We start from the raw sequence: 26,638 nt of genomic DNA, 5'->3' as shown, positions 1-26,638 counted from the left end.
TTGTTTTTGTTTTATTTGTTGGGTGGTATTCCGAGGTTACTCTTGACTCTGAGATTAGAGATTACTCTGGGAAGGGCTCAAATGAACCATATGAGGTGCCAGGGATTGAACCTTAGTTGGCTGCTTGCAATGCAAACATCATCCTTGCTGTTATTTTGCTAAACTTCCAATGGCATTCATTTGCTTAACCTTTGAGTGATCTTTCATTAAGTTGCTAATATCATAGCAAAGCTGGGACAACTCTGCAGAGATAGTGGAGTTCAAGGGATGGTTATCAGTGGAGAGGGGCATTTGTAAATCAGTGAATGCTCAGACATTTTGGGCATCACTGTGGTGAGAGAGCTGTGTTGCTCTGAACACTCTTTTATGCACAGGATTTTGGAAAAGCAGACCCAGACTCAGCTGAGTTTCCTTCCTGAATACTGGCAACGGATTATTTGGAGTCCTTATAGGTTCTAGTGCTCACTCACAGTTTTCAGGCTTTTCCACTTTACTACCAAGGAGTATCCCTTTGCTTAAAAAAATATTCCAACTCAAAGGTTGGAGTGAAACTACAACAGGTAAAACATTTGCCGTGCACACAGCCAACTAAGGTTTGATACCTGGCACCCCAGAGGGTGGCCAGGACTCCTCCCTGAGGATAGGGCAAGGAGTAAGTCTGGAGCATGGCCAAGTGTGGCCAGAAACAGACAAAAAATATTCCAACCCCATCAGATCAACAGCTGTTTAAATATGTCCCAGGTTATTGAGTGTGAAAGAAATTGCCTGATTTCTCTTTAAAAAATTACCCTTCCTGTTCATGTTCACCAGATTTATCTATTATATGTATTTAGATCATTGACCCATTTTAAAATACAAATCAGATTTTGAACTTTCTACAGGTAATTATTTCTTCTTCTTTCTTTCCTTTCTTTCTTTCTTTCTTTCTTTCTTTCTTTCTTTCTTTCTTTCTTTCTTTCTTTCTTTCTTTCTTTCTTTCTTTCTTTCTTTCTTTCTTTCTTTCTTTCTTTCTTTCTTTCTTTCTTTCTTTCTTTCTTTCTTTCCTTTCTTTCTTTCCTTTCTTTCTTTCTTTCTTTCTTTCTTTCTTTCTTTCTTTCTTTCTTTCTTTCTTTCTTTCTTTCTTTCTTTCTTTCTTTCTTTCTTTCTTTTCTTTCTTTCTGCTTTCTTTCTCTTTCTTTCTTTTCCTTCCTTCCTTCCTTCCTTTCTTTCTGCTTTCTTTCTCTTTCTTCTTTCCTTCTTTCTTTATTTCCTTCTTTCTTTCTCTTTCTTTCCTTCTTTCTCTTTCTTTCTTTTCCTTCCTTCCTTCCTTCCTTCCTGCCTGCCTGCCTGCCTGCCTGCCTTCCTTCCTCCCTCCCTCCCTCCCTCCCTCCCTCCCTCTCTTTCTTTCTTTCTTTCTTTCTTTCTTTCTTTCTTTCTTTCTTTCTTTCTTTCTTTCTTTCTTTCTTTCTTTCTTTCTTTTCTTTTCTTTTCTTTCTTTCTGCTTTCTTTCTCTTTCTTCTTTCCTTCTTTCTTTATTTCCTTCTTTCTTTCTCTTTCTTTCCTTCTTTCTCTTTCTTTCTTTTCCTTCCTTCCTTCCTTCCTTTCTTCCTTCCTTCCTTCCTTCCTTCCTTCCTTCCTGCCTGCCTGCCTGCCTGCCTGCCTGCCTGCCTGCCTGCCTTCCTTCCTTCCTTCCTCCCTCCCTCCCTCCCTCCCTCCCTCTTCTTTCTTTCTTTCTTTCTTTCTTTCTTTCTTTCTTTCTTTCTTTCTTTCTTTCTTTCTTTCTTTCTTTCTTTCTTTCTTTCTTTCTTTCTTTCTTTCTTTCTTTCTTTCTTTCTTTCTTTCCTTCCTTCCTTTCTTTCTTTCTTTCTTTCTTTCTTCTTTCTTTCTTTCTTTCTTTCTTTCTTTCTTTCTTTCTTTCTTTCTTTCTTTCTTTCTTTCTTCTTTCTTTCTTTTCTTTCTTTCTGCTTTCTTTCTCTTTCTTCTTTCCTTCTTTCTTTATTTCCTTCTTTCTTTCTCTTTCTTTCCTTCTTTCTCTTTCTTTCTTTTCCTTCCTTCCTTCCTTCCTTCCTTCCTTCCTTCCTGCCTGCCTGCCTGCCTGCCTTCCTTCCTTCCTTCCTCCCTCCCTCCCTCCCTCCCTCCCTCCCTCCCTCCCTCCCTCCCTCCCTCCCTCCCTCCCTCCCTCCCTCCCTCCCTCTCTCTCTCTCTCTCTCTCTCTTTCTTTCTTTCTTTCTTTCTTTCTTTCTTTCTTTCTTTCTTTCTTTCTTTCTTTCTTTCTTTCTTTCTTTCTTTCTTTCTTTCTTTCTTTCTCTCTCTCTCTCTCTCTGCATTCACTCCTGACTCTGCATTCAGAAATCACTCCTGGTAGGTTTGGGGGAACTTATGGGATGCCAGGGATCACACCCGAGTGAGACATGTGCAAGGCAAAGACCCTTCCATCTATGCTATCACTCTGGTCACAGATAATCGTTTCTTAATTAAGTCTTGGAGAAAAACATGAACTATAAATATTTAAAAGTGAACGTAAGGGTAGCTCAAAGGACTGCAGCTCATCCTTGCAAATCAGATCCTTGGGATAGGAGTTTAATTCTTGATCTTGTGTGATCCCTGGGAATGATTCCTGAGCTGAATATGCCCTATAAAACAGTGAAATAGAAACAAGTAAGTACCCTACTCATTTCAAGCCACATCTGATTCTTGTATGTTGCATACATGATTTTTGAGCTGTTCATCTAAAAAGTTGCTCTTCCACTGAGATTTTAAGTTATCTTGTTGAATGTTTGGAAGTTATCTGAGGGAGTGACTATTTTCCTTTTTCTAGGACTAGGTAGATGTTGCTTGCCCAATTTCATATTATGATGCAATGTTTCACAACTCAGTGGAAACAATAAATTTCCATATTCATATTTTTCTTTTGAATAAAATTTTATTTGAATCACTGTGAACAAAAGGTACATTAAATCTTTAATCATCAGGGAGATGCACAGAAAAAAAACAAGGACATACCATCTCATACCACAGAGACCAGAATACATCAATAAGAACAAGAAAAAGGAGCCAGAGGGATAGCACAGCAGGAAGGGCATTTGTTTTGCATGCAGCCAACTAGGGTTCAATCTCCAACATCCCACATAGTTCCCACCATCCCCAAGCCTACCAGGAGTAATTTCTGAAGTGCAAAGCTAGGAGTGAGCCCTGAGAACCACCGAGTGTGGCCCAAAAGCCAAAAACAAACAAAACAATAAAAATAGAAACAACCGGTGCTTTCACAAATATAGGGGGAGAAAGGGACACTCCTTCACTGTGGGGAGTCCAATTGTCTTCTTTAGTCAGAAATAAAAGCCATCTAGAAAACATCAACACTAACATCTTCTGGGGTGGGAACGCATTAAAATCAAATTAGTGTCTTTTTTTTTTTTTTTTTTTGGTTTTGGTTTTGGTTTTTGGGCCACACCCAGCAGTGCTCAGGGGTTACTCCTGGCTGTCTGCTCCGAAATAGCTCCTGGCAGGCACGGGGGACCATATGGGATAGGGGGATTTGAACCAAATACCTTTGGTCCTGGATCGGAATGCCGCTGTGCTATATCTCTGGGTTCAAATTAGCGTCTTTTCAAAGTCTGCTGGTCTGTAGGAAAATTCACCATGTCTCTTCCCTGTTCCTTAGAAGTCAACCCAACATGACACTAGATAATTCCTCCCAGATGGCAGACTTTCTCCTTCACGGCTTCCCCTCAGAGCCCAAATTGCAGCCCCTCATCTTTGGGATGTTCCTGTCCATGTACCTGGTCACGGTGCTGGGGAACCTGCTCATCATCCTAGCCGTCAGCTCTGATCCCCACCTCCATACGCCCATGTACTTCTTCCTCTCCAACCTGTCCTTGGTGGACATTGATTTCACCTCCACTACGGTCCCCAAAATGCTGGCCAACATCCAGACACAGCATAAAGGGATCACATACAAAGCCTGCCTGACACAGATGTATTTTGTCATCCTCTTTGGAGTGCTGGACATCTTCCTCTTGACCGTCATGGCTTATGACCGCTTTGTGGCCATCTGCCATCCCCTGCACTACACGGTCATCATGAACCCCCAGCTCTGTAGACACCTGGTTCTGGGCTCCTGGCTTCTGAGTGCCTTGAATTCCTTGTTGCACTGCTTAATGGCCTTGCGCCTGTCCTTCTGCACAGACTTGGAGATCCCCAACTTTTTCTGTGAACTGAAACCCATGGTCCAACTCGCTTGCTCTGACACCTTCATCAATAACGTGGTTATGTATTCAGCAGCTGTGGTGGTGGCCGGGGGTGCCCTGGCGGGCATCTTGTACTCCTACTCCAAGATTGTGGCTTCCATCTGTGGCATATCCTCTGCTCAGGGCAAGTATAAAGCCTTTTCTACCTGTGCATCCCATCTCTCCGTGGTCTCCTTGTTTTTTTGCACAGTCTTAGGAATTTATCTTAGTTCTGCAGCCACCCACGGCTCCCAGTCAAGTTCCATTGCCTCTGTGATGTATGCTGTGGTCACTCCCATGCTGAACCCCTTCATCTACAGCCTCAGGAACAAAGATATCAAGAGGGCTCTGAAGGCATTGTTAGCCAAGGGGTCTACAAAAATACAGGTTGTATTCACCACAGGTGAGGTCAAAGTATGAGAGTAGAAATTGGGGGCCTGTGCGAGAACACCAGTGGGTAGGGCGTTTGTCTTGCTGAGGCTGACCTGGAGTCTATCCTCAGCATCTCATATGGTCCCTGGAGCTTGGCAAAAGTGATTTCTGAACACAGAGCCAGGAATAACCCCTGAGGAATGCCAGGTGTGCCCCTTCCAAAAAAGAAAGAAAAGAAATTGAGAACTGTGTGGTTCTACTATGGTTGAAAAACTCGCTCCCCATTTCTTTCATCTCCGCACAATCTGGGATGGCGATCCAGGAATTTAGCGGTTCAATGTTCTGCTGTGTCTGTTATCCAATAGTTTTTATTCCTCTTTATCACTTCCCCCATTTCCAAATTCATATTGAGCCACAAATGTGAATGATTCAAGATCATCTTTTGCCTAAATGGTATCATGGGAGTTTGGTAATATTATTATTATGTTTTAACCAGAAGACATAAAATAAAAATGTGTTTTATTCCCTATAGAATTGTCATGTGTTGAACTAATGGAAACGAACTACACTTGATTAAATCTATGAATGTTGATATTGGGGGAAAAACTCTGGACCATTTTTGTTCCTCTAGCTAACATTTCTGAGTGTAGTTATCTTAATGGCATTTCCCAATAAAAACCTTTAGCAAACTGGAGTCTTTTGTAACTTGTGCCTGTGTTTTTACTAATCTGAGAAGGGTTTCTTATTTGTTTGTTTGTTTGTTTGGTTTTTGAGCAACACCCGGTGTTTCTCAGGGGTTACTGCTGGCTATGTGCTCAGAAATTGCTCCTGGCTTGGAGGACCATATGGGACGCTGGGGGATGGAACCATGGTTCATCCTAGGCTAGTACGGGCAAGGAAGACAGACACCTTATTGCTTGCACCATGCTCTGGCCCCTGGTACTTGTTTTTTCTTTTTTAACTTTTTATTTTTTAACCTGCTGACTGTACTTGGGTGTAAAATGTATATCAAATCCTTGTCTTCAATGGGTGCTGAAAGGAGATAAAATGATAAGCAAGATACCCCGCCAGTAACAATATTGCAAACAAGTGGCTAGAAGGAATAAAGAGAAAGAGGGGAAGAAAGAGAAAAGAAAAATATCTGCACCAGAGACAGGCAGGTCAGAGGACATGAGGGAGAGAGAGAGGGAAATTGGAGATAAGATAGTTTCAGAATATAAAACTCCCCCCAAAATACTGGAGTTTGGGACTAGAGTGATAGTGTAGTGGGAAAGGAGGTTGCCTTGCACACAGTGAACTCAGGTTTGATCTTCAGCATCTCGCAGAGATCCATGAACAACCAGGACTGAGTCCTTACTACAGAGCTAGGAGAAGCCCTGAGCATTACCAAGTGTGTCCCCACCCAACAATTGTAAATAAAATGGCATGAAACAAAAGAAAAGAGTGTGAGACAAAATACCCCCTGTCATATTTTTATTTTATAATATTATATTATCACCTTGGTTGGCAAGGGTACTTTTTCAAAAGAAGTATTACAAACACTATTGCTACAGTTATAAAACTTTTCTTTCTTGAGGCAACCAACTTCTAAGAAAACTGCCATTCTCAGAGAGGAGAAGAAAGCAAGAGGAGGTTAACCCTAAGCAATAGCGCGGTGGTAGGGCGTTTGCCTTGCATGCGGCTGGCCCAGAACAGACCTTGGTTCATTTATTTCTGATCGCATAGCCAGGAGAAACCCCTGAGCATCACCGGGTGTGGCCCAAAACCCAAAAATAAATAAATAAATAAACAAATAAGTAAATAAATAGAAAAGAAATCAAGAGGAGGAAGGAAGAGGACAAGAAAGGGAAGTACTGCTGGGGGGGAACAGGGGTTGGGGCTTTATTTATATTGGGGGTGTGGAAGAGGGTTATTAGCTCTACATCCAAAGCCCAGACTCACCCACACTAAAAAATGAAATCTAAACTGTAACCACATTTTAATGTGCTTGTCAAGATGGTTGGGAGGGAAAGAATGTGTACACACAGTGGAGCGAAGTTGACTCTGGTACTTTGTGTTGAAATATTATGTATCGAAAACTCAGCTATCAGTATATTTGTACATCATAGTTCTAGAAATAATAATGATTTTAAAATAATTGTTAGTTAAATTGGAGTCATTGTTGGAGGAATATATGCACTGGTGAAGGTTGTTGTACATTGTCTGACTGTAACTCAATCATGAACAACTTTTTCTGTGACAGAAAATGGTATTATGAATAACCTTGGAACCATAGTGTTTAAATAAAATAAATAGTAGTTTAAGTCAGAAAAATGTTCACTATTTTATTTTATTTATTTATTTTTGGTTTTTGGGCCACACCCGGTGGTGCTCAGGGGTTACTTCTGGCTGTGCTCAGAAATAGCTCCTGGCATGCACGGGGGACCATATGGGACACCGGGATTCGAACCAACCACCTTAGGTCCTGGATCGGCTGATTGCAAGGCAAACGCCACTGTGCTATCTCTCCAGGCCCCATTATTTTACATTTTTAAATCATAAACTAAACAAAATTTTCCAAACTTGTCCTTGAAATGAATTTTCCAGATTCATTCCAAACTTTCCCAACACCTAATTTTCCCAACATAAGGGGGTGATTGAGAGGATATTGAACTGAATACACAAAATAACTCCAGGGTCATAATTATGAGACATTGGATAAAGCGAATCATAAAATTGAAGTTAACAGAGCCATTGATGGGCTATAAGCAGTACTTTGCAGAATCCAGGTCCCCTGTTTGTGATTTCAGGATGCAAAAATCTACGGAAACTACGCCTGCCTAGTGGGGCCCGACTGTGAAAAATTGTGAGTGCTGCCTGTGTGTGTCTGTCTACTGTCCTGTCGCGTGAACCTCCACTTCGCTAGATGGCCGTGGGCTCTTTCTAAGGAAAGAACACCATTGCAACAAGAAGAAAAAAAATCACACTAAGGGCCGAGCGGTGGCGCTGGAGGTAAGGTGCCTGCCTTGCCTGCGCTAGCCTAGGATGGACCGCGGTTCGATCCCCCGGCGTCCCATATGGTCCCCCAAGAAGCCAGGAGCAACTTCTGAGCGCATAGCCAGGAGTAACCCCTGAGCGTCACAGGGTGTGGCCCAAAAACCAAAAAAAAAAAAAAAATCACACTAAGAACTGTGCTGGATCACTGAAGCCCAGCATTTCTCTCCGGACTGTCTTCTCTGCTGCGCACTCGGGCCTAAGATTTGATCCTGTGTGAGGCTTCATCCACAGAGGACTCCCCTTCCTTGGAGGCAAGTCAACCCATCAGAAAGGGCGGAGCCAGAGGAGTGTGGCTGCCTACATCATTTAGCCACACACACCAACCACCACAACACGTAGAAAAACCCACAATACAAGTGTGACAATGGGGAAACAACGCAGACCAGCATCAGACATAGAGAATGAAGATGACAATTCTGAGGACCAGATAATGACCAACCAACTAATCAACCCCTCAGATAAGGACTTTAGACAACCAATATGGAAGATGCTCAAAGAACTCAAAGAAACCATGGATCGAGTTGAACAGAACACTAATAAGAACCAAGAAAATATGAAGACAGAAATCAAAAACTCCAAACTGAAATAACATGTCAACTAACAGGCCTGAAAAACTCAGTAAACGAAGTGAATGACAAAATGGATAAGCTCTGGGACAGGGTATCAGACGCTGAGAATAGACTTGGTGCTTTGGAAGATGAGATAAATAACAATTCCATACAGCGGGAGAGATTGGGAAAAAAAACTTAAAGCAAAAGCACAGACAGTGGAAAAATTAGTCAAAGAATGGGAACAGATGAAAATAGAAGTCTATGATAAGCTCAATAGAAACAACTTAAGAATCATTGGAGTTCCAGAGACCCAGGAAGAAAATTTCCAGGAAGAATCAACAGTCAATAACATCATTAAAGAGAAACTTCCAGAGCTAAAGAATATATATGATCAAATCCTGCATGCTCGAAGAGTACCAACCAAAAGAGACCCCAGAAAAAATACCCCAAGACACATCCTAGTCTCAATGACGAATCCCACAGATAGAGACAGAATTCTGAAAACAGCAAGATCAAAAAGGGAAATTACACTCAAGGGAGCATCCTTGAGATTTACAGCAGACCTGTCACCAGAAACACTCAAGGCCAGAAAGCAGTGGTGGGATATTGTGACAAGACTGAATGAAATGAATGCTTCACCTAGAATACTGTACCCAGCAAAACTCACTTTCCGGTTTGACGGAAGAATACATGGTTTCACAGACAAAAAACAGCTCAGAAACTTTACAGACTCAAAACCAGCATTAAGAGAAAAACTGAAAAACCTAATTTAAGACAAGACTAACCAAAAGACACACCAAATTTCGATATAAGGATGGCATTAAATCCCAGGACAATTCTTTCTCTCAACGTCAATGGACTAAATGCACCAGTTAAGAGACACAGAGTGGCTAAATGGATCAAAAAACTCAATCCAACCTTCTGCTGCCTACAAGAAACGCACCTAAATAATCAGAACAAACATAGACTCAAAATAAAAGGCTGGAGAAAAATTATCCAAGCAAACGACACCCATAAAAAAGCTGGAGTGGCTGGGCCCGGAGAGATAGCACAGTGGTGTTTGCCTTGCAAGCAAACAGGACCTAAGGTGGTTGTTTCAAATCCCGGTGTCCCATATGGTCCCCTGTGCCTGCCAGGAGCTATTTCTGAGCAGACAGCCAGGAGTAACCCCTGAGCACTGCGAGGTGTGGCCCAAAAACAAACAAACAAACAAACAAAAAAAGCTGGAGTGGCCATACTAATATCAGATAATGCAAACTTTATACTCAGGAAGGTTGTAAGGGACAAAGACAGACATTTTATATTAATCAAGGGGTATGTACAACGGGAAGAAATAACTCTCCTAAACATATATGCACCGAATGAGGGGCCAGCAAAATATTTAATACAATTGTTGACAAATCTGAAAAATAATATCAATAAGAACACAATAATTGTGGGGAACCTCAAAACGGCTTTGTCAGTCAACCAGACTGAAACCCAACAAGAATATACTAGACCTGAGGAGAGAAATGGAAGAAAGAGGCCTAGTGGTATATATAGGACACTCCATCCCCAGAAACCTGGATACACATTCTTCTCCAATGTACATGGGACATTCTCCAGGATAGACTACATGCTAGCACATAAAACATACCTCCATAATATCAAGAGGATAGAAATTTTGCAGACTACCTCGCTGGCCACAAGGCTCTGAAATTATTTGTGAATTCCAAAGGGACAGAGAAGAAAAACTTTAACACCTGGAAGTTAAACAACATCATACTCAATAACCAGTGGGTCCGAGATGAAATCAAGGAGGAAATCAAAAGGTTCCTGGAAACAAATGACAATAAAGACACAAACTATCAGAACTTATGGGACACAGCAAAAGCAGTACTGAGAGAAAAATTTATAGCTTTGCAAGCACACATCAGAAAGGAAGAAGGGGCTTACCTGAGTAGCTTAATGACACAGCTAATAGAACTAGAAAGTGCTCAACAGAAGGACCCAAAAATAGGAAGACAGAAGGTAATAACAAAGCTGAGATCAGAAATCAACAAAGTGGAAACCCAAAAAACAATTCGAAAGATCAACGAAAGCAGAAGTTGGTTCTTTGAAAAAATAAACAATATTCATAGACCACTGGCAACACTAACAAAGAAAGAGAGAGAGAAACTTGATAACTCGTATTAGGAAGGAAAAAGGAGAGATCACTACTGATATGACAGAGATTCAAAGGGTAATCAGAAACTACTTTGAGAAACCCTACGCCACTAAAAATGAGAACCTGGAAGAAATGGATAAATTCTTGGACTCTTATAATCATTCACAGTTGAAGGAAGAGGATGTAGCATATCTAAACACCCCCATCACTATTGATGAAATTAAAACGGTAATCAAATGTCTGCCCAAAAACAAAAGCCCAGGCCCAGATGGATTCACTAATGAATTCTTTCAAACTTTCCAAGAGGAACTACTACCAATTCTGGCAAGACTCTTTCATGAAATTAAACAAACGGAAACACTTCCAAATAGCTTTTATGAAGCCAACCTCACCTTGATACCTAAACAAGACAGATGCTACAAAAAAAGAAAATTACAGACCAATATCGCTGATGAATGCAGATGCAAAGATCCTCAACAAAATCCTGGCAAATAGAATTCAATGTCTCATTAAGAAGATTATCCACTACGATCAAGTAGGTTTCATCCCAGGAATGCAAGGATGGTTTAACATCCGTAAATCTATCAACATCATACACAACATCAACAAGAAAAATAAAAATCACATGATCATATCAATAGATGCAAAGAAAGCATTTGATAAGATCCAACACCCATTCTTGATCAAAACTCTCAGCAAGATGGGAATGGAAGGAACCTTTCTCAATATAGTTAAGGCCATCTACCATAAGCCAGTGGCAAATATTATCCTCAATGGAGATAAACTAAAAGCCTTCCCTCTAAATTCTGGCACAAGAAAAGGCTGTCCTCTCTCACCACTCCTCTTCAACATAGCACTAGAAGTACTTGCTATAGCGATTAGGCAAGAAAAAGATATCAAGGGAATCCAGATAGGAAAGGAAGAAGTCAAGCTCTCACTGTTTGCAGATGACATGATACTCTACTTAGAAAACCCTAAAGACTCTACCAAAAAGCTTCTAGAAACAATAGACTCATATAGCAAGGTGGCAGGCTACAAAATTAACACACAAAAATCAATGGCCTTTCTATACACCCATAGTAATAAGGAAGAAATGGACATTAAGAAAACAACCCCATTCACAATTGTGCCACACAAACTCAAATATCTTGGAATCAACTTGACTCAAAATGTAAAGGACCAATACAAAGAAAACTATAAAACTCTGCTCCAAGAAATAAGAGAGGACACGCGGAAATGGAAACACATACCCTGCTCATGGATTGGCAGGATTAACATCATCAAAATGGCAATACTCCCCAAGGCATTATACAGATTTAATGCTATCCCTCTAAAGATACCCATGACATTCTTCAAAGAAGTGGATCAGGCACTTTTGAAATTTTTTTGGAACAATAAACACCCTAGAATAGCTAAAGCAATCATTGGGAAAAAGAATATGGGAGGAATTACTTTCCCCAACTTTAAACTGTACTACAAAGCAATAGTTATCAAAACAGCATGGTATTGGAATAAGGACAGGCCCCCAGATCAGTGGAATAGGCTTGAATACTCAGAAAATGTTCCCCAGACATACAATCCCCTAATTTTTGATAAAGGAGCAAGAAATCCTAAATGGAGCAAAGAAAGCTTCTTCAACAAGTGGTATTGGCACAACTGGCTAGTCACTTGCAAAAAATTGAACTTAGACCCCCAGCCAACATCATGTACGAAGATAAAATCCAAATGGATTAAAGACCTCGATATCAGACCCGAAACCATAAGATATATAGAACAACACATAGGCAAAACACTCCAGGACTTTGAGACCACAGGCATATTTAAGGAGGAAACTGCACTCTCCAAGCAAGTGAAAGCAGAGATTAACAGATGGGAATATATTAAACTGAGAAGCTTCTGCACCTCAAAGGAAATAGTGCCCAGGATACAAGAGCCACCCACTGAGTGGGAGAAACTATTCACCCAGTACCCATCAGATAAGGGGCTAATCTCCAAAATATACAAGGCACTGACAGAACTTTACAAGAAAAAAACATCTAATCCCATTAAAAAATGGGGAGAAAAAATGGACAGACACTTTGACAAAGAAGAAATACAAATGGCCAAAAGACACATGAAAAAATGCTCAACATCACTAATCATCAGGGAGATGCAAATCAAAACAACGATGAGGTACCACCTCACACCACAGAGAATGGCACACATCACAAAGAATGAGAATAAACAGTGTTGGTGGGGATGTGGAGAGAAAGGAACTCTTATCCACTGCTGGTGGGAACGCCGTCTAGTTCAACCTTTATGGAAAGCGATATGGAGATTCCTCCAAAAACTGGAAATCGAGCTCCCATACGATCCAGCTATACCACTCCTAGGAATATACCCTAGGAACACAAAAATCCGTTCCTTACACCTATATTCATTGCAGCACTCTTTACCATAGCAAGATTCTGGAAACAACCAAGATGCCCTTCAACAGATGAATGGCTAAAGAAACTGTGGTACATATACACAATGGAATATTATTCAGCTGTCAGGAGAGATGAAGTCATAAAATTTTCCTATACATGGATGTACACGGAATCTATTATGCTGAGTGAAATAAGTCATAGAGAGAGAGAAAAATGCAGAATGGTCTCACTCATCTATGGGTTTTAAGAAAAATGAAAGACATTCTTGCAATAATAATTTTCAGACACAAAAGAGAAAAGAGCTGGAAGTTCCAGCTCACCTCAGGAAGCTCACCACAAAGAGTGATGAGTTTAGTTAGAGAAGTAACTACATTTTGAACTGTCCTAATAATGAGAATGTATGAGGGAAATGGAAAGCCTGTCTAGAGTACTTGCGGGGGTCGGGTGGGGAAGAGGGAGATTTGGGACATTGGTGATGGGAACGTTGCACTGGTGATGGGTGGTGTTCTTTACATGACTGAAACCCAAACACAATCATGTATGTAATCAAGGTGTTTAAATAAAATATATTAAAAAAAGAAAAGAAAAAAATGACTGAATGCAGCTGGGAAAGCTCTGAGCTTGTTTTAGAAATTTGGATCTCGGTCAGGAAATAGGCTTGGGGACAGAGACTGTGGGAAGGGGAGATTGTCTCCCTGCTGCAAGGTTGCCCCTCGGACACTGGTCAGGAGAAAACATTGTCAGCATGAGCCTGACCTGAGTGATTTCTAGAACTACACAAACCCATGAGCAGCCCCAGATCCAGCTTGGGTGTCCCATCACTGCTGGGGTAACCTGGATACCCCAACACTGCAGGACCCAAGCAGACTGCATCTCAGACTGACATTGAATTTCCCACTAGGGCTAAGAATCACAGGTGGGGATCCTGGACCTCTTGAGAACCTCTCAAAAACTAGACACAAAACTTGAGTTCCTCCTGCACATGACTAGTTCGGTTTCAGGGTCTCCACTGCAGTGAAACCTTGGTGCCCAAAGTTCCATGCTGGCTACTGGCTGGTCTCTGCTGCGTCAGAGTCTCCTTGGAAGATATAAGCCCCATTCTTTGCTACAGGAATATTTTTCCAAAACAATGTACACACACCCAAATACCCATACATGCATGCACACATCCCCCCAAATATCCACACACATCTGTCTATATCCCCACAAATATGTTTATAGTTTGAATGAAGTAAGGGAAAGCAGCACCAGAGCTAGCAATGATCTAGCACAAACTGAAGAAATTTGGATTGTCTACACAATGATTCTGCATCATTGGGCAGATTAGATCCCCTCATCCTCGGGTATAGACTGTGGATGAGTGAAACAAGGGAAAGTGGGTGCTCTGCAAACATGAAGAGAAATATGCAAGTGCTAAATATTTGGGGCAATTTCAGAGAGATAGGACAGCAGAAAAAGTACTGGCCTTATACAGTCCCAATCCAGAGTCAAGTCCTGGTACCCCATAAGGCCCTAAGACAACTCTTCTTTTTTTTTTTTTTTTTTTTTTTGGTTTTTTGGGTCACACCCGGTGGTGCTCAGGGGTTACTCCTGGCTGTCTGCTCAGAAATAGCTCCTGGAAGGCACGGGGGACCATATGGGACACCGGGATTCGAACCAACCACCTTTGGTTCTGGATCGGCTGCTTGCAAGGCAAACGCCGCTGTGCTATCTCTCTGGGCCCCAAGACAACTCTTCTGACCTTTGATACTCTCAAACCTTCTCCAGGGTCTACACAGCATGTGAGCTCATCTGGGTGGGCTTGCTGTGTGGAAGCCATCATTTCTACTGTTCCATCTCTCTTATTATAGTAATTTTTGTTTTCCCTAAGCGATCATTTATTCCACCAGTTTTATCTAAAGTCCATTATCTCCAAGACAAGTCAGAGTGTGACCAAGTTAGAGAAGGAAGCCAGGGACCTATCTATGGTGCTTGGTGAAAACCATTAACACTTTTTTTTTTGGTGTTTTTTTTTAATTATGAGAACAAAGACACAAAGAAAGAGGACAAGTAAAGTTACAGTGGAAGGACAATCTCCCATAAACAGAATTCTCAGAAGAAGTCCCCTTGCTGATATCTTAACTTTTTGAACTTTCAGCCAAAGAACTTTAAGATAAATAAAAGAGAACCCATGTACAATTACTTTATCCCTCAAGTCCCCAGATTGTAATACATTATAATATTTCTTAGCAGCACGCAAAGCAATCTAAAGCCATAAAACTTTTGTAACTCCTTAAACATTAAAGGCATATTATTTTTTTACATTTCCATGCACATGCATATTAGTTTAAGTTAAACTCAAAAGTTTAAGTGGTTCTTTTTTAAGGATTAGAGTCAAAGGAGCACAGCAAAAACAGTGTTAGAGTGGCAATTATTGTTTGCATAGGCCCACCAAAACATGAGGGACATCAAAAGGAAAAACCTTGGCCTAAATATAAGGAGACCCTACCCCTGAAGTTTCCTGATGTAAGACCAACTCTAGGCTCCAGGCTAGCTAGATTGTCCAATCCAAGACATTGTCTGTAGTGCCAACACACTTTTATTTTTCACATAGTCTCTGTTGTTGGTATCATGTTTCTGTATTAAAGATCCTGGAATCTGCATTTCTACATTGAAGTCAGGATGTGGAGCGTCCTCTAGTTTCACCTCACAATTAAAGGGCAATGCAGAGAGCCCTGTCCTATAAGTAGGTCGTTGTTGTTAAGTCTTCTCAGTGTTAAGGGAAGTCTCTTTTGAGCAGGTCGATGTCAGAGCAGCGGTAGGGTCTTCCCTTGTAGAGGATTGCTTCCAGGTGATGTTATAGACAAACTTGGATGTTTCGTGGATGGCTTCCCTGGGAAAACCATTAACACTTTAATAAAAAAAAAAAGGCGTGTTAATAGAGGAAACACCTGTCTATGGGCTCAAGCCATCATATTAGAATGGGGCAGCTTAAAAGAGGAAAAGAATGATAGTACAGTAGGGAGGGCATTTACCTAGACCTGAGTTCAATCTCTGGCATCTCATAGAATTTCCCAAGTTTTCTAGGAATAATTCCTGAGTGCAGATCCAGGAGTAAACCCTGAGTAGTGCTGGATATGACCAAAGTGAGAGGGAGAGAGAAAGTTAAAGAGATAGAAATTTTTCTTACTAGAATTAAGATAATACCAAGGGACAATAAATACATCTTCACCACAGGAAATTCAAGACAAACCTGCAGAAATGTCTGGATGCAATGATAGTTGGACAAAAACTAGGGGCTAAAAGGAGATAAAATGATAGGCATGATATCCCTTTACTAAAAATATTGCAAACCACAGTGTTTAAAAGGGGGTTGAAAGGAAAAGAAAGTGAGTGAGTGAGAGAGAGAGAGAGAGAGAGAGAGAGAGAGAGAGAGAGAGAGAATGAGATGAAAACTGTCTGTCCCTTAGGCATGTAGGGAGGGTGGTGGGAGAAAAACTTGGGACATTGGTGGTGGGAAATGTGCACTGGTGAATGGTATTGTACATTGTATGACTTACACTCAATCATGTGTAAAAAATCAATTGCATTATTAAAAAAGTATGATTGGAAACTTGAGGTTTATTATTCTTATATCACCTGTATCCCATATATAATGTATTCTTTTCACTGCATAAATAAAATACAAAAATGTAAAAAAAAAAAATGGGGCTGGAAGAGATAGCGCAGCAGTAGAGCATTTGCCTTACACACAGCCGATTCAGGATGGACAATAGTTTGAATCCCCTCATCCCATATAGTCCCCGTGCCTGCCAGGAGTGACTGCTGAATACAGGACCAGGAATAACCCCCTGAGAGCCACTGGGTGTGACCCAAAAATAAACAAACAGAAAAAGTAAAAAACAAAAACAAAAAACCCAAGAAAACACAAGTCAATAAATCATATGGTTAGTTCTAAAAAATTAAAAACTATGTCTGAATGCAGGTGGGAAAGTTCTGAGCTTGAAAAGTTCTTTTCTAAGAGATTTGGATCTTGGGGGGAACCAGATTAGGGGACAGAGACTGTTGAAGGGGAGACAGTCTCCCTGCTGCTGGGCTGCCCCTCAGACACTGGGCAGGAGAGAGCACTGTCAGCATGAGCCTGACCCAAGTAATTCCCAGAACCTCATAAGCTCCTGAACATTGCCTGGTCCAGTTTAGAGGGTCCAATCATTGGTGGAGTGACCTGGAAACCCCAACATTGCAGGTCCCGAGAAGACTGCATCTCAGACACTAGAAGATAAGAATCGCAGGTGGGGACCTTGGAACCCTCATAATTAGACAGAAACCCCAAATTTCTCCAGCATGTCACTAGTTTGGTTTTAGGGTCTGCATTGCAGGGACCCCAAGCTCCATTTGCTGGCTGCTGGCTGGTCTCTGCTGCGCCAGAGTCTCCTTGGAAGATATAAGCCCCATTCTTTGCTTCAGGAATGTTTTCCCAAAACTGTGTGTGTGTGTGTGTGTGTGTGTATGCAAACCATAGATGCTCCAGAACAGCTGCACACAACACGCACACCCCACAACATACATACTCCATAATATACACACACGATGTACACACACACCGAAACACCCATACACATATGCACACATAGCCCAAATATACATAAAAACACCTGTCTACATCTACCCATGTATGTAAGAAGCACTGAAGCTAGCAAGGATCTGGTCACACACTGAAGACTGCACAGTGATTCTGCGCTTTTTGGATAGTTTAGACTCCCTCATCCTCATGAACAAAACAGGATAAAGTGGGTCCTCTAGAAACATGAAGAGAAATCTATAAGTGCTCAAGATTTGGGAGTGATTTCAGAGAGACAGGACAGCAGGGAAGGCACTGGTCTTGTACAGCCCCAACCCAGATTCAAACCCTAATAGGGTCCTCCAGGCAAGACCAGGAGTGATTTCCTGAGCACAGAGCCAGGAGTCACTCTAGCACCATCAGGTGTGGACTCTTCCCACCCCCAAACAAACCAAGATTGCATTCATGCATTTCCATTTACATGGAACACCAGCAACAGAAAGCAACAGCAGCAACAGAAATTCTTTCAGAACCTGGAAAGGAAGAAGGAGAAGCCACCTGTTCTTTATGGGACACCCTGAACTCTCGCATGATTCAGGCTCCTGGTTCAGTGACCCGGAGACAACTTTTCTGAACGTTTATTTCCTCAACCTTCTCCTAGGGTCTTCACTGCACACGGACTCATCAGGGTGGGCTTGCTGCATGGAAGCCCTCCAAAGCAAATTGTCCACGCCACACTGGGTGCTGATGAAGGACCAAGGTACCCGAATGAGACAGCAGAAAGGAGGGGAGCATGGGGCCCCCAGCCAGACTCAGTACTGCAAAGGCAACAAGGTGCAGGAGGAAGCCAAGAAAGTTCTGGCTTCTAGCTCATTAGGCTCTCTGCCATCCAGTTACTGTCCCCACTAAGTACATCAGTGTGTCCCTTGAGGCCAGGTCTGGACACATGGAAACTCTCCCTCCTGCTTCTCTGATCCAGAAGGGAGGGTTGGGACTCAGCTAGTACCTATTCTTATGACTTCCACTTAATGAATTTAATTGTCTTCTGCCAGCACCCAATCCCCAGCACGACCATTGAGCTTGGTCACAAATCTAACTTTGTTTTAATATTTTTGTGTGGTTTTTGGGTCACACCCAGCAGTACTCAGGGGGAAACTCCTGACTCCATGCTCAGAAATTGCTCCTGGCAGTCACGGGGGACCATATGGGATGCCGGGATTCGAACTGATGACCTTCTGTATGAAAAGCAAACGCCTTACCTTCATGCTATCTCTCCGGCCCCGCAAATCTAACTTTGAATCATGCTGGATTCACACAGTTTATTTTTCCTTGGGCACGTGGCCCTTCCCTCATTTCTAGGAAATTGTCTTTCATCTCTTTGATGAGAGAGAGGAAAGGAACTACATTCTTTCCTAAAAAATCTTTTGTTTCTTTGTGGCCATACCTGGTGATGTTTAGGGTCGACTCCTGGCTCTATGCTAAGGTATTATTCCTGCTGATGCTGGGAGGACCTTATGGGATGTGAGGATGGAACTCTGGTTGACTACATGCAAGCAAACACCCTGCCCACTGTACTATCACTCTAGCCCCTCATATAAAATCTTAGGAGCAAAATTCCTAGCTTTGGGCCATATTAGCCAAGAACCACGTCAGAATTTCATCTTTAGACAAGTCTTGTACTGTCTTGTTTTCCTTGTCACAAAATGAGATATGTTCATTATTTATGATATGGTTGTCTATTTATACTTCTGGAATTAGATTTATTTCTTAATAGAAATTTTCTGGCTTGTTTTATTTGATTTGATTGTTGGGCTGGGTGGAACACAGCAAGCTATGCTCAGAACTATGTTACTCTTGACTCTGTGCTGAGAAATCACTCCTGGCAGTGCTCAGGGGTCCAGAGGGTGATGCTAGAGATCATAGTGAGGGGTCTACCATGTGCAAGAAAAGCATCTTAGCCTCTAGAGCTGTTCTTTGGCTTCCTAAGCTTTTTTTTGGTAGTAGTATTCATCATATACTAGCTCTCCACAACTAACGATTTAAATGATCTCATTGTTGTTGTTTTGGTTTGGTTTTGGACATCACCTGGTAGTGCTCAGGGGTTATTCTTGGATCTGCACTCAGAAATAGCTCCTGGCAGGTTTAGGAGACCATATGGGATGTCAGCAATCAAACCTGGGTTGGCCATATGTAAGGCAAACACCTACCCGCTGTGCTATCTCTCAGCCCCCTATGTCATCCTTTCCTTGTCAACTAGATGAGCCAACATACACAAAAAATTTGACCAATATTCACAACAGATATACACTCCCCCAGCAGTAATACCTGAACACAGAGTCAGGAGTAACCCTGGAGAATTCCTAGATATAGCCCCCACAACAAAACAAAAAAGAAATACACTGGATGCATTTTGTGCTCAAGAACAGGAGTCTGAGTTTGATCCCAATATAGCCAGTGGTGCTCGGGGGACCCTCTGGGATTCTGGGGATCAAGCTCTGGTCAGCTGCATGCAGGACAAGCTCTCTCCCCACTGTGCTCTCTCCAGCCCCAACAGTGAGTTCTTTTTTCAGGCAGAGGCAGAAAACTAAATCTTGCTGGAATTCTGCAGTATTGTCAATGAGTAATGAGCCAATACCCGGACAAGGATCAGAAAGAAGAGGGATCTTCTTTCCTGTGTCTATTAATAAGTCCCTATTAATTAGTCCGGTTAGGTTTTATGTGGCATATGAGGAGATGAGGCACATCTTTTATGTTTATATGTCATTTTTTTTCTTTGGCATCATTTGGATTCTTGGACATTAGTTCTTGGTTTGGGGGCCACACTCAGCAGTGGTTAGGTTTTACTCCTGGCTCTGTGCTCAGGGATTACTCCTTGTAGAGCTCAGGAAAGGAACTACATGCGGTGCTAAGAGTCAAGCCTAGGTCAGCCATGTGCAAATAAGTGCTTGATCTGCAGTGCTGTCTCCAGGTCCTGAATTTTTGCTTAGTTTTGGCCACACTTGATGGTATTCAGGGCTTACTCCTGACTGAGCTCAGGTATCACTCTGGGCAGACTAGGGGAACTTTCTGGAATGCTGGGGATCAAACTCAGGTCAGCTATAGGCATGGTAAGAGCCCTCCCTGATGTCCTACCTCTGCAGCTTCTGTTTTTTTTTTTTAATTTTACTTCCGTGGTTACAAAATTGTTCATAGTTGAATTTCAGTCAAACAGTGTCCCTTAACCAGTGTCCCAGTATTCCTGTCTGCTTCCTCCTTCCTGCTTCTGGACAAATATTTCACTTCTCTCTTTCTCTTTCTCTCTCTCTCTCTCTCTCTCTCTCTCTCTCTCTCTCTCCTTTTCTTTTTTGACACTTTTCTTTCTCTTTTAACATTGATTTTGACACCATTATTAATTAAGGAATATCATTTAGGTCACTTTATTTTTTGACAAGTTCAATGGGTGAAAGTTAGCCCTGGTTCTGGTCTTCATTCAATACACAAAGTCACCTCCAGGTCATTTTTGTTTTGTTTTTGGGCCACACCTGGCAGCACTCAAGGATTACTATGGTTCTCCACTCAGAATTCACACCTAGCAGGCTCATGGGATCATATGGTATGCCAGGGAATGAACCCAGGTTGGCCATGTGCAACGCAATACCCTCCAGAGTATTTTCTATAAATCCTGTATACACAAGGCCAATTTTTACCACTGAATTGCTTTATTCATAGGATTTAATTAAGAAATTCCCATGAGATGACACTTGTTCTGTATTTTTCTGGTTAGGTGTTCAAATTCCAATTTGAAATGTGATTGTAAACAGTTGTCTTGTTTTTGATTTTGAGATTAGCCTTTGATTTTCATCATTGAATAAAATGCATGGGGTGGAACAGTCATCTTTGATCTTTATTTTTTGTGTGGAGGTACTTTTTCTGCTACGTCCATTAGGTTTAAGGTTTTCAAATCATAAAGAAAATAAGACACCCTAAAATTCCTGTGGTACCCCATATAACTTTTAGTGACCTCCATGGAATTCAAAAAATGAAGCACAAGGCATACTTATTGCTTTCTGGTTTAGACCACTTCACAAAGTTACAGTAATTCAAACAGCATGGCACTGATGTGGAGGTGGAAAACAGGGCCAGGGATACTACAGGGGTATGGATGGGATGATACTCAATGGGATCAATGATTTGGGGGTTGGGGAGAACTGACATACCAGCAACCCTTCCAAACCTTCCAACCCATATCAAGGAAATGTATGTTTTTACATTCCAACCATTATCTGTTCCTTGATATTAGAATTCCACAAACTTATTTGCCACATGAACTCTTTTCTGTAAAATAAACAATCACTGACATCTCATGGAAATCTAGCTTCTTGGTTTTTAGTTTGGGGGTGCTGGGAGAGGTGATATCTGGCTATGATAAGGGATTCCTCTTGGCTGTGTGCTCAGGGACATATGAGATGGGCTTGGAGGACCAGACAGGTGCTGGGGAGGGAATCCAGGTTGTTTGCCTGCAAAGCAAGTACCCTTCCTGCTGTACTGTTGCTTCAGTCCAGAAATGGACCTTCTTTGAGCAAATAGAAAGTGTCTCCTTTTTTATCACTTGCTCCCAAACCTGCTACTGCTCCTTGGTTCATGTAAATGTCTCTGGATGGTGGGTAGTGTGAAGATGGGGCCCTCTACTTCCCAATCAGGGAAACCCTGCCTTATAAAAATGGCTCCAAAATGGTTCAAGGTCATCACTTTGGTCACTGCTTGAGAGCTGCACTGCTTAGGAGACTTCTCAAGGCCGCCTTAATGTCCTTGTTTCGCAGGCTGTAGATGAAGGGGTTCAGCATGGGGGTGACCACAGTGTACATCACGGAGGCAATGGCGCTTGCCCTGTCATTCTGGGTAGCTGCAGAACTGAGATACACAACCAGGCCTGTGCCGTAGAATAGAGAGACCACCGAGAGGTGGGACCCACAGGTGGAGAAGGCCTTGTAGCGCCCTTTGGTCGATGCCATTCTCAAGATAGAAGATACAATCCGGGAATAGGAGAAGGCAATGCCCGAGAGGGGAATGATGCCCATCAGCACCGTGGCAAAGTACATCTCGACCATGTTGAGGACATTGTTGGAGCAAGCGAGTTGTAGAACCTGGTTTATCTCACAGAAAAAGTGAGGGATTCTCGCAGGTGCACAGAAGGACAGTCTGAGCACCAGCAGAGCCCGGATCATGGAGTCCAGGATACTAAGGATCCAGGAGAAGAGTAAGAGCAGCCCACAGAGGCGAGGGTGCATGATGGCCGCATAGTGTAGTGGGTGGCAGATGGCCACAAAGCGGTCATAGGCCATGATTGATAGGAGGAAGATGTCCAATTCGGCAAAAAGGATAAAGAAGTACATCTGGGTGAGGCAGGAGGCATAGCTGATGGCTGGGTTCTGCAGGTGGATGTTCTGCAGCATCTTAGGGACAGTGGTGGAAGTGAAGCAGATGTCAGACATGGACAGGTTGGAGAGGAAGAAGTACATGGGTGTGTGGAGGTGGGGGTCAAAGACGGTGGCCAGGATGATGAGCAAGTTCCCCAGCACTGTGATCAGATACATGGAGAAGAACACCCCAAAGATGATGGGCTGCACCTCTGGTTCATCTGAGAGCCCCAAGAGGAGAAATTCTGAGAATTGGGTGTTATTTTCTAGTTCCATCTCTTGGTTTTGATGGTCTGGAATAAGGCAACAGGAGAGATGAGTAAAGAAATAGACGTTTACACTCCCACATACACCAGTAATACCATGAGACATTATTCCTTTTTGCATAGGCACATTAAAATGGGAAAATTAAAATGTACAAACAAGTTCTTACCTAATAGGGATAGGAACACATAAATTTTGTATTGTAGTGGGGCCTTACACCTTGAACACTTGGCATAGTGACTTGTCTTAGGCTTCAGAAGATCAGACATTAGCCATTCACTCCTGAACCTTGGATCACATCTATGGAATCAACATGGTTTTCAACACCAGCTCTAGGAATCAAACTTTTTTTTTTTGGTTTTTGGGCCATACCCGGCGTTGCTCAGGGGTTACTCCTGGCTGTCTGCTCAGAAATAGCTCCTGGCAGGCACGGGGGACCATATGGGACACCGGGATTCGAACCAACCACCTTTGGTCCTGGATCGGCTGCTTGCAAGGCAAACGCCACTGTGCTATCTCTCCGGGCCCTAGGAATCAAACTTATACAAGAACTTCTACCAGAGAAGGCTCTAATGCTGCCCTGGCATTGACTTGCTCCAGAATGGGTTCATATGACACCCCGATGACTTGATAATACAGGGATCTCTGCATTACCACTTAATGGTAAGGTTAAACCAGAGACTCTCCGTGTCACCCTGACTTTGACATAGACTCTGTACAAAAACCAGGATCTCTAACTACAGAAACCTGACCACTAAAACCATGATTGTGAAGATCTTTTACTGGGACCACAGAGAAAGACTTTAGGATTAGACAACATAGTATGTCCAGAGCCTGTAGTTGGTCTTATTGCAGGATGCTTTATGAGTAAGGTCTCCCTGTTTTTAGGCCAAAGGTTTTTCCTTTCTATTTTCCCCATATTTTTCTGTGTCTATGGAAAAAATCCTGCCATGCATGCACCCTTTTATTGTATTTTTTTCATATCTTTTAATTCAGAGCTCTTGCCTTTTTCATAGAACCTGGGGGCACAGATTATTTTTACCACGTACACATTTTTCTATAAAACTAAGAAGAAAGGAATAAAGAAAGGCTAGGAGCCAGGGGCCAAATGATATCTGATGCATTAGTGGGGGAATAAATAAGGACAGAACTAAATATCCAAGCCAAAGTCAACAATAATAGAATCTAATAATCTAAACTTAAAGAGGCCTGTTATAATGGCAGTCCAGGGACCAAGGGTGGTGGTACAGGATGCACTCTCAGGCCATTGGTGGAGAGAGGTTGACACTGGTGGTGGGAAGAGCCCTAGTCATTGTATATCTTAATTTCAACTATAAAGGACTCTGTAGATCACAATTGTTTCAGTAAAATAAAATAACAAAAGAAAGACATTTATAGCCTCATGCCACTACTCCTGATTCTAATCAGTGTTTCTCAACTGGGTACCCTATGGTCTCCTCTAGGTTCCCAGGATATTTCAAGGTGAAAATTCTATCAATGAGGGTTGTAGGCAACATAAGAAGGGGTTCAGTTCATAGAACAGGGGAGCAGAAGGAAGGAATGAGAGTTGGAAAATTGAAGAAGAGCGATCAAACAACAGGTAGGGTTTTTGCCTTGCATGCGGCCAACCTAGGTTTGATCCTCAGCATCCCATAGGTTCCCCCAAGAACTACCAGGAGTAATTCTAGAGAGCAGAGCCAGGAGTAACCTCTGAGTGCCACTGGGTTTGGTGCAAAAAGAAAGCAAAAAAAGGAGGGGGAGAAGGAAGAAGAGGAAGAGGGAAAAGAAAAAGGAAAGAGAAGAGGAGAAGGAAGTAGAAGGAGAATAAGGAAAAGGGAAAGGAGGAGGAGAAGGAAGAGAAGAAAGAGATGATGAAGGAGGAGGAGATGAAGAAGAAGAAGAAGAAGAAGAAGAAGAAGAAGAAGAAGAAGAAGAAGAAGAAGAAGAAGAAGAAGAAGAAGAAGAAGAAGAAGAAGAAGCAGCAGCTTTGTCCTATTCCCTTCTCCTCTAGCACCTGCCATCAGTGAAAACAGTGATTTCTTGTTTGTTTTGGTGTTCAGGGCGTATTCCTCACTCCACACTCAGAAATCGCTCTTGGCAGGCTCAGGGGACCATATGGGATGCCAGGGAATCTAACTCGAGTCAGCCACATGGAAGGCAAGTTCTCTCCACTGTTCTATCTCTCTGGCCCCTGATCAAGTGATTTCTAATAACTAATCAACAATTGATTCACAAAAGTGTCATGCTGGGTGCACAAAATAGTTCATAGTGGTGCTGTTAAAATATGGGTCTGTGGATATTCTTACTAGAAGGGCTTTTATTTATGCATTAGCAAATCAAGGAACCCATCTGTATTTGTAATAGTCTGTGGGGCCTTCAGTATTGAATTCTGCTGCTCTGACAATCTACCTTCTGTCTCTATTAACTTGCCTGCTGTGAATATTTTGATTGGGGGCCACACTTGGTGATGTTCAGGGCTGACTCCTGACTCTGTCCTCAAGGATTGATGCTGACAGAGCTCAGGGGACCTTATGGGTTGCTGGGGGTGGAACCTAGTTGACTGTGTGCAAGGCAAGCTCCCTTCCCACTGTTCTATCTCTACAGACTCAGAACTAAGAGCTTTCTTTTGAGGATTGGGAGCACTCCAGTTGTGCTCAGGGGTCGCTCCTGGCTCTGTACTCAGGGATCACTCCAGGTGGTGCTTGGGAGACCCAATACATGCCAGGAATCCAACGTGAGTTGGCTGTATGCAAAGCAAGTGCCCTACCTGGCATACTATTGCTCTGCCCCCTAAAGCTTTCTCTTTCTTTCTTTCTTTCTTTCTTTCTTTCTTTCTTTCTTTCTTTCTTTCTTTCTTTCTTTCTTTCTTTCTTTCTTTCTTTCTTTCTTTCTTTCTTTCTTTCTTTCTTTCTTCTTTCTTTCTTTCTCCTCTTTCTTTCTTTCTTTCTATTTCTTTCTTTCTTCTTTCTTTATTTCCTTTCTTTCTTTCTTTCTTTTTTCTTTTTCTCTCTTTCTCTTTCTTTCTCTTTCTTTCTTCTTTCTTTCTTTCTTTCTTCCTCTTTCTTTCTTCTTTCTTTCTTTCTCTTTCTTCTTTCTTTCTTTCTTTCTTTCTTTCTTCTTTCTTTCTTTCTCTTTCTTTCTTTCTTTCTTTCTTTCTTTCTTTCTTTCTTTCTTTCTTTCTTTCTTTCTTTCTTTCTTTCTTTCTTTCTTTCTTTCTTTCTTCTTTTTTTGGAGGGATTTGGTTTTTGGGTCATATCCAGCAGTGCTCAGGGCCTACTCCTGGCTCTGCACTCAGAAATAGCTCCTGGCAGGCACGGGGGACCATATGAGATGCCGGGATTCAAACCACCATCATCCCGGGTTGGCTGTGTGCAAGGCAAACACCCTACCACTGTGCTATCTCTCTTTTTCTTTTTTATAATTACTTTATTTAAGCACTATCGTTATAAAATTGTTCATGATTGAGTTTCTGTCATAGAATGTATATCACCCTTCAAAGGAACACTTCCCACCATCAATGTCCCCATTTTCCCTCCCACCCCATTACCATCTGCTCCTGCTTTTCTCTCTCTCTCTCTCTCTCTCTCTCTCTCTCTCTCTCTCTCTCTCTCTCTCCTTTTTTGACAATGTGGTTTGCAATATTGTTAACAAAGTGCTACTATGCATATCACTTTACCTCCTTTCAGCACCCAGTTCTTGTTCAGAGAAATCAGCTCCAAC

At 42.1% G+C, this 26,638-nt stretch overlaps 2 protein-coding genes across 2 annotated transcripts; one reads left to right on the top strand and one right to left on the bottom strand.

The window, feature by feature from the left end:
* The first annotated feature begins 3,653 nt into the window (after nt 1-3,653).
* LOC126030106 (olfactory receptor-like protein OLF4) lies at nt 3,654-18,167 on the top strand. The gene is made up of 2 exons (XM_049788296.1): nt 3,654-4,608; nt 17,920-18,167. Exons 1-2 carry the CDS (start codon nt 3,654-3,656, stop codon nt 18,165-18,167), a joined length of 1,203 nt encoding a protein of 400 aa, XP_049644253.1.
* A 3,824-nt stretch (nt 18,168-21,991) lies between these two features.
* Nucleotides 21,992-22,930, bottom strand: LOC126030105 (olfactory receptor 7A5-like). The gene has a single exon (XM_049788295.1). The coding sequence runs from the start codon at nt 22,928-22,930 to the stop codon at nt 21,992-21,994; it is 939 nt and encodes a 312-aa protein (XP_049644252.1).
* Nucleotides 22,931-26,638: the final 3,708 nt, after the last annotated feature.

The sequence above is a fragment of the Suncus etruscus genome, chromosome 15, assembly GCF_024139225.1.
Source record: "Suncus etruscus isolate mSunEtr1 chromosome 15, mSunEtr1.pri.cur, whole genome shotgun sequence".
Lineage (NCBI taxonomy): Eukaryota > Metazoa > Chordata > Mammalia > Eulipotyphla > Soricidae > Suncus > Suncus etruscus.
The sequence above is the reverse complement of the archived record's forward strand: the minus strand, read 5'-3'. Positions and strand labels throughout refer to the sequence as shown.